This window comes from Eublepharis macularius, chromosome 4, assembly GCF_028583425.1.
Source record: "Eublepharis macularius isolate TG4126 chromosome 4, MPM_Emac_v1.0, whole genome shotgun sequence".
NCBI classification, from domain to species: Eukaryota; Metazoa; Chordata; class Lepidosauria; order Squamata; family Eublepharidae; genus Eublepharis; species Eublepharis macularius.
The window spans coordinates 33,709,103-33,724,737 of record NC_072793.1 but is presented as its reverse complement, the minus strand read 5'-3'; the positions used below and the strand labels follow the sequence as shown (position 1 = coordinate 33,724,737).

General features: G+C 42.8%; 1 protein-coding gene across 5 annotated transcripts in view; it reads left to right on the top strand.

The window, feature by feature from the left end:
* The window catches only part of EXOC7 (exocyst complex component 7), a 47,022-nt gene extending 33,376 nt beyond the window's left edge, over positions 1–13,646 (top strand). For all 5 annotated transcript variants that reach the window (XM_054975937.1, XM_054975936.1, XM_054975934.1 and 2 more), the window contains 7 exons: positions 2,682–2,747; positions 3,673–3,793; positions 5,654–5,749; positions 9,975–10,038; positions 10,753–10,794; positions 10,896–11,029; positions 11,452–13,646. In XM_054975937.1, the coding sequence (XP_054831912.1) occupies positions 2,682–2,747; positions 3,673–3,793; positions 5,654–5,749; positions 9,975–10,038; positions 10,753–10,794; positions 10,896–11,029; positions 11,452–11,554 (626 nt within the window). In that variant the 3' untranslated portion in view covers positions 11,555–13,646. The remainder of the gene's footprint in view (positions 1–2,681; positions 2,748–3,672; positions 3,794–5,653; positions 5,750–9,974; positions 10,039–10,752; positions 10,795–10,895; positions 11,030–11,451) is intronic.
* The last annotated feature ends 1,989 nt before the right edge of the window (positions 13,647–15,635 follow it).

Here is a 15,635-nt window from a genome sequence, read left to right as displayed (position 1 = left end):
TACTTAAATGTATCTATACTTTATGATTGCTGATTAAAAAATAAACAATATCTTTAAAAGTATTTCCAAAAGGTATACTAATAAGCTTATCTTATATCTAGCCTTTTTCTAACATAATAAACAGGATGGGGCAGCCTTTGTATAAAAGGATATCATATAAAAACATCAAAAGAGTTTAGAAACCTGTACTATACTTTGTTAGGATTATTATCGTAACATGCATTATTTACTTCAGCATTTGGGGTTCTCAGAGCTTGGAATATTTTTGCATGGAAGAAACAAGGTTGGCTAGCATCTGCTTCCAATGTTGTAGGAGACAAGATCCACGTTATTTTTAGAATGAGTGTTTTATTTTTCCTCCACAAGCACATTGGTTGGGAAGCCAGTACACTTGAGTACTTGTGTTGGGAATACAATCTCCTGCTACACTTCAGTATGACACTTCAATGCAGCAGAAAGTAGCAACTGAAAACAGCTTTAGGAAGAAAGTAGGAAATAGAAGCTATTATTCAGGCCTGTTGGAAGCCTTTCAGCTTTTACGGCTTCAGCCGTAATTTGATTACCCCCAGTCTTAAAAGGTGTAGCTCTTGTCTGCTGAGCCCAGACTGTGTTGGTGTCTTCTACCTTGTTCTTGAAGGTATGGTTGTCTCTAACCTGTCTTTTTGCACTTCGCATTTCTTTCTCTTTTCCCCCCTTCCCTTCCCTTTTCTCTCCACTCTACCTTAAACTTTATAGTTCTTGGGGACACATACAATATTCCTTTAGATCCCAGAGGTAAGCAGCAGTATGAGTTGTACAATCCACATGCATATCTAATTGCTTCTTTTGCATCTGGTTGCGTATTTTCTCTTTGTTTTTTACCTAGTAAAAACATGTCTGTTTAAAATAATCTGCTGTTCCAGAGGACCTGTTTCTGGATGTCTTTACTTTCTTTAAAAAGTTGGATGTAATTAGTCATTTTTAGGGAAGCAAAAAACGCCTTAGATCCAGAAGAGTTAGCCGTGTTAGTCTGTAGTAACAAAATAGAAAAGAGTCCAGTAGCACCTTTAAGACTAACCAACTTTACTGTAGCATAAGCTTTCAAGAACCACAGCTCTTCCTCAGATGCATACAAAAAAACGCCTGAAAGCTGTGCAAAGTTCTCCATGGTTTGGGGGAAGTAGAATAATAATGGTGATCGACTGGCCAGTTCTTGATCCAGGTGGATCTTTTGCGCCCCTCGGGGACAAAGTCAATATTAGACCCCAGCATGTGTGGTGATGCCTTGACAGTTGTAGCTTTTTGAAAAAGACAAGCAGGTTTGGGAGGCTGCCATTTTTAGCCCAGAAGTAGCGGGCCCAAGGGCTACTTTAACCTTCTCATCTTCTCTGTTTTTCTTCTTGAAATAAACTTCCCTCCCAGCTGCTTTTCTGACCATGGAGTTCCAGTGGTTGTCAAACAGAACTGGTACCATGAGGGGAGCTAGCCTGTCACTTAGTTAGGAATGTTGGCCCCAAGTTCATTTTGAATACCTAAATCTTAAATATTTGCCTCCTAAGGGCTGGAACGGGGAATTAAACTAGTTATGATAGGAAAGATCCATATATATCCATGTGAATACATGTATTTGCCAATTCATATCTAAAGCAGGAGGAATGTTGGGAGGGTACTGCCTTTTTAACAAAATCCAGATGAAGGAGCTAAACTTTGCCTCCTTCTCCCACCTTCCATTCTATTTGATTCCCTACCAATTAGGTGGGTCCAAAAATAAGCTAATGTCACCCACATCAAAGTGCTTGCTTTATAAGCCAGCTAGAAAGATACAAGCCTTGGGAAAACCTGCAGATCAAATATTCTGCCATTGCAATGGGATAGGTTGATCTCTCTCTTCTTGTTAATAATGATCCTTAACAGCCACCGTAGTCCACTTAACATTTATCTGTGACTTCGCTGTATTAGACACATACATGTCTCATAAAGTTGAGCCCAACTGGTGACTTCTCATCAGATATGTGCAATTTCAGAAACCAAACTTTTGGGCAGCACTAGTCTCCGATCATATTCACAAGGAAGGTTTATTTTTCAACTTAATCCTCCAGAAAACACACAACACAACTGTAGTTCCACTCAAATACCCAGACAGCAGTTAAAGTAAAACCTGTTGTTAACCAACTGTGTTTGTGCAATGGAAACTCTTAATAGTCCCTTACAAACTTAAGAGGCTTTGTGCCACTTACTGAAGTCAAATGGCTGATTGTATTATATTGAAATAAAAGCACAAAAATGTTTGTAGTTCACAAAGGATATTTGGTTAGTTTTATCAAAGCCAACAGTAGCTAGTGCTGAAACAGATCAGGGGTGTTCTTGGAGGTTGAGGAATTGATTTAATTGGTTACTTTCTGTGAAATAAAAGTGAAGCGTCTTTGGAATGTATTACTTAGAAATAGTTCAGAAGGGTAGCATAGGTAATACTTTACACCATGCAGTGATTAAGATTGAAACAATGTAGCACATTATCCAAAATTATGAAGGATAAATCTAGACTCTGCATTGAAGTGGAACGGCTGGATTTGCTCTTATGGTTAAGTCCAAGACTTGAGCTGATCATATAGAAGGAAAAGATAGTTCAAACTGGAGGCAGAGTAGCTACACAGACTCTCAAATAGCATATATAAATTGGTTCCCTGCTTGTTCCCTTTCAGAGACCAGCTCTTCAGCCAGTAGCTACAGTTCTGAATTCAGCAGACGACTGCTCAGTACCTACATCTGTGAGTAACGCCCCTGCCGTTGCTTGTGATCCATCCGCCTTGCATTTGTTCATTCCATCCAGTAATTGTCAGAAATAGGACACAGTTGTGGAAGTGGCAGTTTCCTAGATTAGGGGAAGGTAAATGCCAGGTGCAAAGCAAGTTAAATCAGGTTAACTAGCATTTTTCCTAAATTCAGAATTGGGTAAATGAAATTGTATGTATATATCTAGTAATTTTATAGTAGTTTTCTATAGTATGGAACATAAAGCTCTACTGTATAGGAGAGGTTAAACAGTAAATACGTTTCGGCTTATGTATGCCTGAACTGTAGCGATTATCACATGAAATGTGAATTTAACTTCCTGTATCAGATGACCTAGCAATATGTAGTGGCTAAGCAGGACTGCTCTGAAGTAAGTCTCATTTTATTCTGTGAGACTTATTTCCAGGAAAGTGTCTATAGGATTGCCGCCTTAGATGTTTAAACAATTATCTTACACTTGAGAAACTGTCTTTCAGAATCTTTTGAAAGACCTCTTCACTGAAACTTGAAATGGATAAATTCCAGCGCAGTCACTTTGTCTGTTGCATGAAAAACAAGAAAATCCGGTGGCATCTTTAAAGACTAACAAATGTAGTGTGTATAACAGAAGCTTTTGTGGATTTAAGCCATAGTCCCATGAATATTATTCTACGATAAATGTGTAAGTCTTTAAGATGTTACATGGCTTTTCTTGTTGTGTTTGGCAACAATATATACATGATTTAAATGTAACCAACATGTGAAGATACACTTAAAATGTTTTTTAATCCATTGATCACCTTAGGAGAATGTTAATGTGTTTTGTAGCCCTTTGGTCATGCTGGCATAGGTAAAATATATGTAGCTTTTATAGCCTGAGAATGTTTACACTAGTCTGTCTTCTGTGTTTCTTCTATCAAGGCAAAGTTCTGGGCAACTTGCAACTAAACCTTCTCAGTAAATCCAAGGTTTACGAGGACCCAGCTTTAAGTGCCATCTTCCTGCACAACAACTACAATTACATCCTCAAGTCCCTTGAAAAGTAAGTCTGTGCCTATTGCGCATGTTCATGGTCTCGCTGGAGGAATGGAACATCTGCTTGTGTACTGCTGATTTGTACTCACAATCTTCTTTCAACAATTCTTCTGCAGAGTGCGCTTATATTCCAGCTATCTTCCCCTCTTGCGCTTTGCTCCCCTTTCGGACAGGACCCTTTGAAGTCTGTCATTCCTACTATAAACACTTCTTTTCAGAAGGGAATGGAAAAATAAAAGCAGCCAAGAGGGCTTTGATTGCATCAGGCTCTTTCATCTTGTCAGCATTGAGGCTATTGTTCTGGAAAGCACTTCCCAGTGAATTCAGGGAATAATTTTCTGCTGCTTGGCTTGTGACTATGGAGGCTGGTCTTTCAGGCTAAGGGAAAATAACTATTAAAGCGAGTTCTACACTTTCTGCTGCCTGGTATTTTGTATCCAAATGTTTTGATTGGATTAAGCCATAGGATGGTAAAAGCCAGGTCATCTCAAGTTGTAAGTCATACGATGTTTTAACAACTTGTGCTATCCATCAGGGAAACAGATTAATACACCCATTCCAGGGAAGGTGAAAAGTCCCAACCAATCTGTCTTTGAGTCTGACACAAGGTTGGGGTAGACTTTTCCTAACCTCCATTCTAGCAATCAGTTATGCTACAATATCTGAACCTCCTAACTCTCAGAACCACATAATAAAATCTTTATATTGCCACAGGCAACGGACATGGCACCTATTACTTTGATCTCCTCAAGAATGGCTGTCTACTACCAGTGGCATGGAGCCTATCCCTAGCCTACTACTCCATTGAGCAAAGTTCCTCCAGCCTAAGGATCCTTCCTCCATCTTAAGTGGCTCTTCAGCTGGAGGATGGTGGGGTCTACTGGGTTGTCTTTCTGTCCATGAATTTCTGTAACTCTTTGCTGCTGTCCCAGCCATGGCCACCAGCTTATGCTTTCCCTGCTGTCCCAACCGTAGTTGGACTGTTGTTCTGTCTATGACCTTACTGCCGCTTCTTGGGCTCCTTCAGACTTGTGGCTTTGTGATGAGTCCACCAGATGTTGCCTTTTAAAACTTCTATTTACAGTAAAGGAAGACTTCCTTAGTGATTCAGCTTTGGTCTACATCTTAACTTGGTCCCATCACTCTGCGGAAGAAAGTCAAATAGTTCCTGACCAGAAATAGGCATTAAATGAAAACTAATAATCTAATTCTTTGTATTTCTATCCACCCAATACTGAAATTATGTTTAACTGGCTTTCAAGCCAGAAGTTTGCACATGAGCAGAAATTGGCAGAAGTATTATCATTATCATTATCATTATCATTATCATTATCATTATCATTATCATTATCATTATCATTATCATTATCATTATCATTATCATTATCATGGTGTGATTCTTGTTTCCTTCCTAAGCCTGGAGAAGTGTGAGAGATCCCAAATCTCGTGTTTAACCATGAAGATCAGTAAGACATTTTGTTGCTTTCTGAGCATTTCTGAGGCATAGCGCAAGATAGAGTGAGCCTCCACTTCTCAGACTGTAGCAAGTTGGGGAAGGGGGCTTACCCCTGCAGTTGGTGCAGGGACTGCAGAGAAGGAACTTGGAGTACCTCTAAAGCTTGTACGATGTCATGCCCGATGCCACGTTGATTCTTCCCTGCAGGAGGGGCAATGTCAGAGGCAAGCACAAACTCTGGCTAGCTAGCAAGGCCAGTCAAAATGTATTGACTCCTGCTTCAAGCCGAAACTACAGAAGCACCAGGCTGTTCTTTTGCAGTAACTTGAAGCCTCATCCTCTTGGCGCAAGGGAGTGTCTTCTTGGTGGATTATGTTGACCATTCAGCATTCGACTCTTTCCTCCTCTTAGATCTGAACTCATCCAGCTGGTGGCTGTGACTCAGAAAACCGCTGAAAGGTCTTACAGAGAACACATCGAGCAACAGATCCTGACATATCAGCGCAGGTCAGAAAAAATCCATTTGATCAGTTTCCTCTAGTTCTAAGATTTTAGTGCTGTGATTAAATGCTGACACTTAAGTGAAGAAGACTTATGGCCAAATGCAATAAAACTGGAGAGGGCAACATCCTGCTTGGAAATGTTCAGTGAGTGATGGCTTGATCCTCATAATCTTTATGAGGCGGCACATTCCAGTCTTTGACTTGACTTTGACTTATCAGGGGTACATTCTGTAGGATGTATTGCTGCTGCTGTTGCCTCAATGCATTCAGCAGAGGATGGAATCTCCTGGTGACAGGAGACATCTGCTGTGAAATTATTGGCAGCGGTTTTCTCAGTGTTTAATTACAAAGCTGTTTGATATGTATGTGTGCTGGGGGAAAATTGGGGGGAAATTCCCCAAAGACTTAATTCATCCTCCAGTTTGGTAATGCAGAGTAAAAGGTAAAAGGTATTTGGTATTCCCCAAATACTGAATTCATTCTCCAGTTTGGTAATGCAGAGTAAATTTGGTAAAATTCACCCATTGCTTCCTATGGGAAACTCAATTGGGAAGTCCAGTGGCCTGGGGGGGTGTCATTTTTTGACCAAATTTTACCAAATTTGCAGGGGATTTACTGCTAACTGTGCTCTAAACACACACACCCCAAGTTTCATGAACGTTGGACCCTAAAGAAAGTGTAACAGCCACCTCCAATCTCCATTATTCCCTAGGGGAAAACTATGGGGGCTATCCAGGAGGCTGAAGGTGGCATTTTGCAAGCAAAATCCACCAAATGTGCAGGGGACCTACTCCTTACTGTTCTCTAAAGACACCCCCCCCCCCCCAAGTTTCAGAGAGATTGGACCCTGGGGTCCAATTCTATGGGACCATGAATGAGGTGCCCCTAGCCACTCTGTTTCTGTTGTGGGGGGGAAAACTCCAAGGTGATTCCCACTACAGAAACACGTGGACCAAGACTGCCATTGCCAGAGGCACACTCCCAAATACAAGCTCCACACTAGACAGTCCAACAGAACTAAACTGATGCCCTCCCCCAAAACCCAAGCACCCCCTGAGCAGGCTGACCAGCCACTCTCCATGGTTCCCAAGTTCTTTTCCTGGGGTGCACATGCACAGGGCAAGGATGCCAAATCCAAGGCATGCTCCTAAATGCAACCTCATCTCGGGGGAAGCCCAACAGAACCAAACTGACACCTCCCAAAATCCCAGCGTCCCCTGAGTAGGCTGACCAGCCACTCTCCATTGTTCCCTATGAGGACCAGCATCACACCAGAGAATCACCCAAACCAAAATGAAGCAAGGGATAGTTTTGCAACTAGAAGCAAACTGAAGCAAGGGACACTCTTGCAGCTTCGCCCACACCAGAGAATCATATCCATTCCACTCAAGCCAAACTGAACCAAGGGACATTCTTGCAACTTAGCCCAACAGAACCACAGCAGCCAGGCATGAGGTTCAGCCAGTGGGAGAGCACCACAGAACAGAACCAAGCAGTACCCAGCCAAAAGAACAAGACAATGGCATGTGCAGAGCACAGTTGCATAAGATGGGATCCTATTCCCACCCACTGGCCTCAGGCTGAAACCGACTGAGGGAGGTAATACCCTCTTGGGAAACCCAAGTAATTCTTTCTCTGCAATAGCCTTCATCATCAGCCATCCCTCCCACCCCTGCAATGAGGAAACTTAAGTTAATATTAGGACAGCATAATAACACATTGCATGATTTACATCAGCCATCCCTCTTACCCCTGCAAAGAGGAAACTTAAGTTTAGTTGACATTAGCATCTGCCCTGTTGGGAGGTGTGTATCTTTGGCCTCTAATGGGCCTGGGGCTTTTGCTGGCTGGCCAGTGGCTCCCCCTGCCCTGCTCCCTTGGCGGGGGTTGGGACAAGCCTGGCTGCAGCTCCAGGGGATTCCCCCAGCCAGGTTGTCACTTGCGGGGCCGCAGCAAGCCTTGCTGGCTTGCCAGGCTTCTGCGCCATGTCCACCAAGGCTCCGGGGGCAGAGATGGGCCTGGCTGTTGAAGCAGCGTTTCTTCTGGGCTCCACTGCTTCTCTCCTGGCCGTGGCGGGTCCCACTGCCAATCCAGTGGCTGCCCACATGCCCACCACCTTGCAGGGTTCAGCCATCATGCATGCGGCTCCTGGGGGTCCAGCTGCCCCCCACACACACACTGCTGCGGGTCATCTAGTAGTGTTGTCCACCTCCTGGGGCCTTCCTCCAGGCCTTCCACATAAGTCTGGGGAGGTGTGGGTCGTAGCCCCCAGACACCACCCAAAGCACCTAGCCAAAAACAAGAGTTTCTTTTAAAACCTACCTACCTACTCTAAAAGTTTGTTTTTTGTGGCTGGAAATGGACACACAAATTTCTTTTGTAAAGTCCCTGTTTAGGTATGTGGTGGCACTACATTAGCAAACAGCTGAATTCCTCCTCAGGAATGAAGCAACCCCTGAACCACAATCTATAGATAAGCCTAATATGACAAAAAACCTTCTTCTAATGTGCCTGGCCTGGCTCCAAGGGAGCCAGAGGTGGGCACAGAAAACCTAGTTAAATGCACTAATGGGCAGCCTTATTTATCTATAGAATTTGACTAGAACCTGAACTCTTTTTAATTCCCTACACAAGCCTATTAAATGGAAGGAAACTCTCTTTGGTCCCTAAAAGCTAGCAATTAAGTTTTTCTTTAGAAGACCTATCTTAAAAACACTTTTTAAAAGGTCACACTGTCTCAGGATACTTAAAGTACACCCAAACACCACTAGGTAATTTAATAAACAAGCATCCTGACAAACATGCCCGCCCCCAGAAGAACAGCTACCAACAACAGTTGAACACCTGACCAAACCACCAGAAAAACAAAACCCTGCACGAAACAATAACCAAACTTTTGTGAAGAAAGCCCAGCAACAGGGGAAAGCAGCCCCCAAAGAACAACCAACAAAAATCAACAGCAGCAAAGAAAGCACCCACAACAGGGGAAAACACACACACCCCTGCAGAAGAAGTGAATGTAATAAAATGAACAGGAACTATAAAACACCAAACTAAACAAACAATCACTCACAACAGGATAAAACAAAAGACCCCCCCACCAGAAGAACGAACAGCAAAATTAACAGTAAATATAAAGCCAGAAACCAAAGCCCCCCCTACACAAAAGCTCAACCGAAGTCCCCACACACAGAGACAGCAAAAATACACTTTTTAAAATGCAAACTAAAAAAACCTTTTCCCCTTCCCAACCCTATCCCTCCCAGACATCAGGCCAACCCCCTCCTCCCAAAAAGAGAAAAAAGCCAGTGAGTCTTATCTAACAACTCTCAAACCAGTCCTCCAGTTGCAGTGCAGTTCTCAGTTGCAGTAGCAGAAGTCTTCCGAATGCAGGTCTCAGCAGCAGGAATCACTCCTGGATTCAGGCAGTCAGAGAAGGCCAGAGAAGGAGAGCTGCTGCAAGGATTGGCTGTTCACACTCCCCTCTTCTTCTTTTCCCCCCTTCTGCCTCTGCCTCACTCCCCCTCCCCCTTCTCCCCCTTTCAGTCTGGTTAAAAAAGGTGGGAAGCAGTGTTTCTTTACTGTTCCTTAGTACTGCCATGGTTTCTGAAGTTTACCAAATTTTACCAAATAAATTCGGTAAACTTAAATTTGTTTAAGTAATAAAGATTTGTTACCAGTAATACAGATTTAAGTTCGGTAATACCAAATTTTACCGAATCAGGTGAAATTTGGTATTTTTTACTGGATACGGAACCCAAATCGCATACCCCTAATCTGGATAAGTAGCCAAGAGGCTGCCTTAGGTAGCAAATGAAGTCGGTTTTCAAGTAATGAGGAGCTGAATTGAATGGCATTCTCCACTTTGCATAAAAGAGCAGTTCTTGAGCACCAGCTGCTTGGCACATGTTCCGAGATTCAGACAAAAGTCAGTGCATAAGATCATTCATGTCCCAAGTTGCAGGTAGTTTCAAAAAATTGATATGGCAAAAACTAGGTGCTGTTTCAGGTCTGCCACGCAGGTGGCTTAATGAGCAATGTAACTTGCTTAAAAGCATGGTATGTGCCTTGAGTGTATAACATGCTGATAGCAGTCTGGAACCATTTGGTTTCCATGGTCTGAGATTAACACATGCACTGTAGAAAGTTCTAATGTGTAGTTTATTTTACTTTTCATTTTATATTTCATGGAGATCCACAGTGCTTTGCTTCCTTCTTGTCTATTTCAGCTGGTTGAAAGTAACAGATTACATCTCGGAAAGGAACCTGCCTGTCTTCCAACCTGGAGTCAAGGTGAGAGAATGCTTGGAACTGATTAGAGAACTGGAAAGTACACCTGCCTACCCTGCCTGTAAAGGTTTAATTAACATATTGAAATATTTCTATCCTGCTGTTTTGTTTTAAACAAAATGTTTAAATGTTTAAAATGTTACAAAATGGGAATTTGGTTTTTATATATAAATGAAGAAATTGTAAAGCATTTGTACACTGGAGTGCTACAGAAATTATTACTAATAGCAGCGTCCTGGATTTGGAGCTCTCTGCCAAAAATGTTCTGTGGCATACTAATTTAAGGGGAAGCGTTTTTTCCTGGACCTTTCTAATGAAGTTTAGACGGTCATGTAAGTACATCTGGACTTTACAGTACTTACGGATAGAATCTATCTATCCATTCAGCCTATAATAGTTCCTGCTGATCCACAACACTGGCAGTCTGTGCAGGTGTCTACGTAGTTTGAGAATGGCAGTGTCACACGGGGGAAATGTTACCTGCCGTATTCAGGAATATTTCCGCATCCCAGTTTGAACTGCTGTGTGTATACCAGGAGCATGACTAATCTTTGATTGCTGTTCCAGTTCATGCCTAGAGGTTTTGAAAGGGCTTTCTAGGAATGTGTGGGGCTTCTCACTGATGCAAGCGTTCCCTAAAGAAGCATTTTTAGTCTGTGTTGACTGAGTGGGGAAGAAATAACCAGAAGATCTCTTCTTTCTCTTCATCCTACACAGCTGAAAGACAGAGAGAGGCAGGTGATCAAGGAACGCTTTAAGGTAACTATCCGGCTTTAGGCAAACATTCTCACTCTGGGCCTTGTGCCCATTGCTTGCCATTCAAATCCAAATGTGTGTTCATCATCTATTCTGTTGGAAAGGGTTTCAATGATGGCTTGGAGGAGCTGTGTAAGATCCAGAAGGCATGGGCCATCCCTGACATGGAGCAGAGGGACAAAATCCGACAGGCTCAGAGAAACATCGTACAGGAGATCTACGCTGCCTTCCTAAACAGGTGATTGCTTATCTCATATAGATAAACAGTATTCTGACAGTCAGGCAAGGCTTTCAGGGATGTTGCCTACGTCCCTGTCTTCTGAAACAATTGCCACTACATAACATGCTCTGCCAGGTGAATAAGGGAGCACTCTTTTATGCGTGTGTCCAAACTATTCAGAGGTTGTGGATGAGCTTGCATCATGGTAATCTTCCAGTATTCATAATAAACAGAATTAATTTTCTGCTCAGCCTGGCTGCATAATAGGTTTCCAAGTGCTTGAAGCACTTATGTAGATCATTGATAAGGAATTTATTATCCTGTGTATTGTGCTGGCAGCTGGGGAAAAAAGTAGGAGGACAACTGTACAATTGAAAGGCCTCTTAGCAACAATGGTGAGCTTTGTCATACAGTGCTTTTGTTTTTTGGTACTTTGGCAGGTATGGCAATGTGCCTTTCACCAAGAACCCTGAGAAATACATCAAATACCGAGTGGAGCAGGTGGGCGAGATGATTGAGAAACTGTTTGACACGTCAGCATGATCTTCCTGCATAACTGCCAGGTTTTTTTCCTAATTCCCTTTGCCAGCCCGCTGCAAAGGGCGTAGGTCACATTTGTATTTATGAGATTTATAAACTGCTAACAATACGGTTGATGGCTTGTCTGAATTTTTCATACATGACAACTGAAATCTTTCCAGGTAAGGTTGTGCGTTTGTGCCGAATGCATGTGTTGTCGAGATACTAATATTTTGTGAGGCTATGGAAAGAATCACCTGTCTTAACAGGGTTTAAGTCCTTCTGTTCAGTGTGCATACAGACTTTAATATGTGGCAAACAGTGAGCTGTACTCTCGTCTAAAGAACTATTCCTGGCCAGTTCATTCCCATGTGAGCCTGAAAGCCCCAAATGTCACTTTATAGCCTTCATGGTTATCATCTTCATCAATGTACCATAAGTTATATATCCATTTTCATTACTGAAAGGGAGAGGCAATGGCTCAGTTGCAGAGCATGCATTTGGCACAGAGAAGACCCCAGGTTCAATCCCTGACATCTTCAGTTGACAGGATCAGATAGCAGGTTATGTGAAAGACCTCTACTCGAGACCCTAGAGAGCAGCTGCCCGTCAGAGTGGACAGTGCTGACCTTGATGGACTACTGGTCTGATCAATATAAGGAATCTTCATGTGTGTTAAACTTTATTAAATACAAAGTGAGATTTTGGAGTTTGGCTTCAAACTGAAACTAGAATAAAATGGCAATCACTGAAGAATTTGCCACATGCCTGCCATATTAAAAACACAGTGTACTGACTGATGTGGCAAAGGCAGACTCCCAGACTTAACTGGGGGGATCAATTGCAGGCCGCACGGGAGGAGGGCAGGATGTGGGGTGGCCAGAACATTAGGGGCGGGGCGGGCTTTCAGCAGCCTCAATGGGAGCAGAGCCCACGCAGCTCAGATTCAAATGCCTGGGCCAGCCAATCAAATCAGGCTGGCCTGGACGGAAGGGGCAGGGAAGAGGGCTAAGGACCTGGGAGGCGCACTTTCTGCACAGGCCCACTACCCCTTCTTAAGAGGGAGGCAGTCTCTGCCCCTCGACAGTTGGCTCATACTGGCATCCCACCCAGCCCTCCCTTTCGTCACGAGAGAGCTGGCAGTGTGGGCATTGGGCACCGATACGTTTGGGGGAAAAAAGGGCTTGTGAGCTCTGTTTCCTCATTATGGGGATCCCCTTAAGGGGTCTGGGGAGTGGGCCATGGCAGGTATGTGCCCAGCTCAGGGGCTGTCAGGTCCTTTTCACTCCCAGGTGGCAGGGGATCCACACGGGTGCACACCCAGGTGGTATCTCCCTAATTGTCATCCCGTGGTTCCCCCCCCCACCCTCAGCAGGGATCTGAGAGGGTGTGGTGGTCATTGGCTGGCAGGCGGGTCAGCTGATGTTCAGATCAGTGCCCTATGCAGCACCAATGCTCTGCGAGCTGTAATCAATAAAGTTGTGGCCTATTTTAACTCCATCATGGTTGTCTGGTGTATTTTGTCGCCTTGCCTCCTAGCTCTCCTCCCACTCTTGGTGTTGGCCTGCAACTGGTTCTTCTAATTTCTGTTTCATTAAGACATACAACGCTGAATAAATGGCACAGTTTTATCTCCAGTTTGATCTCTTGTACTTTTTTTTTTTTTTTGCACAAAAGGGATTCTTCCGTTCTTGATTCAGCCTTTTAGCACTGTGCCAGGAAAACAATGAAATTCCTCCAGTAATGCAGTGCCAGAGAACTCCTTGCTGAAAGTCTACCTTCATCCTCACTTAATGGGACAATCCAAGTTGGTCCTTTCTTTGTCCCTTTATTCCAGTGGACCAGTGAGGGTCTATGTAGCAACATTTGTGGTCTATATAGATGAGAGGTATTCATTCCTGAAAAATATCCTATGCAAATAAGCCTTAAGCTGCATCCAAAAGCTGCACTTCCGGTTCTCTATATATAAGCTATATGGATCTCCTCATTGGTTAAATCACTTCTTGGGACTAGGTATTTTATCAATGGAGGATTCAGACGTCTTTGCTTTGAAAGACTCCTGTGCAATATGGTCACTGTCTAAAGATTTAGAATAAAAATTGTAGATTTGTTAAAATATTTTGATGGTTTTCATTCTGGTAGTGAAACAAGTAACGTGTTTTTAAATGGTAAGTTCCTAATATAGACTGGGAAACTGTAATCGTTCTTTTTTAAAACCGATGGATTGTGATGCTTTACGTCTAGAAGAGTAAAAGCCTAGGCAATTGATTCTGTGGCGACATTCACATTCCAGATGCCATTTGAAGTTGGAGAGCTTTTAACAGTATTCCCCCACCACCACCACCCGCTTCCAAGTTTAGGAATGTTATTCAAGCAAAGTCTGTGAAGCCACTTTTTGCTAGAACTGAAGCTGAGAGGATATAATGGATTGTAGCTGGCAAGTAAAAGGCAGAAAAGCCTCTACAAATGGTTAAATTATGAATGACTTTATGCAAATGCATTTTAAAGACTATGTGGCCCAAGATGTCTGTGTGCAGCAGGATTCAAACTTACCTGTTTGTTACCTTTGAACAAAACATGCCAAATGGAAATAGCCACATCATTTCCTCAGATTAATGAAGAAGAAACTTTACACTAGGGTCAGATTGTATTGATGTTAAGAGCATGCCCCGCCCACTGGAAAGAACACCCTATAGAATCTCATAGGCTATAGAATCTCATAGGAAAGTAAAATATTTAGGGGTATATTTAACTTCAAAATGTAGTTCGTTACTGAAAGATAATTATATGCTTCAAGAAATTAAAGATTTAGAGAGGTGGAGAGGACTTCAGTTCTCGCTGATGGGAGGGATTGCAACTATCAAAATGAATATATTACCACATATAATATTTTTATACCAAACCGTCCCCATCAGTATTAATAAAGCATTTTTGAAGAATTAAATAAAGCAATATCTAACTTTATTTGGCAAGGGAAAAAACCAAGAATTAAATTGAAAACGCTTCAAGGTTTGAAAGAAGATGCTGGCTTTGCTTTACCTGGTTGGAAAATTTATCATAAAGCATGTTGCCTAGTCTGGATGAGGGAGTGGGTTCTTTTAGAAAATAAAAGACTACTAGCTTTGGAAGGTCATGATTTACAGTTAGGATGGCATGCATTTGTATGGTATGGAAAAAGACGTCATAAATATTTCAAAAATCATTGATCCAGAGGAGTTAGCCGTGTTAGTCTGTAGTAGCAAAATCAAAAAGAGTCCAGTAGCACCTTTAAGACTAACCAATTTTATTGTAGCATAAGCTTTCAAGAATCACAGTTCTCTTCGTCAGATGCATGGAGGGCAGAAAGAAACTGGTCAAATATAGAGGAGGGGAGGGGAGGGGAGGGGAGGAGGAGAGGGGGGATGTAAACAACTCCTTTGATATGGAGATGCAGACAGCTCCTTTTGATGTGGGGATCAGTTTGCTTGTGTAAAGGTTCAAAGGAGTTTGCCGTGTTAGTCTGTAGCAAAATCAAAAAGAGTCCAGCAGCCCACCAAGACCATACAATTCCACTGCAGCACAAGCCTTCGAGAGCTGTGAGAGAGCTGTCAAGTCAGTTGACTTAACGGCAATCCCAGCAAGGGGCTGTCAAGGCAAGTGAGAAGTAGAGGTGGTTTGCCACAGCCTTCCTCTGCAGAGTCTTCCTTGGTGGTCACTCATCCAAGTGCTAACCCTGCTTTACTTTTCAAGATCGGAAGAGGTTGGGCTATACCATGCCACCTCCCCTCCCATTGCATTTGCGGGGGATACAAAAAGTTTTTCTATGTGGTATTTGGTCTGTGATGGCTCAGACACTCTTGCAAAAACACCATTAAGATACTGCATTTGTCAAATGATGAAAGTGTGAGTATGCACTTGACCCTTCTCTTTGAGCTTTAGCTTCAGTCCTAGCTTTCCGCCATGTCTGCCCTGTACCCCTGTGCAGCTCTTGGCAAATGCTGTCGTTGGTTCCTGAGTTAGTTCTGTTGCCTTTTGGACAGGTGACCTGAAATAAAATAGTGTTCCACTGATCCACCTGGCTATTCTGGCATAGCATTAACAAAATATACTCTTTTTCATATACTTG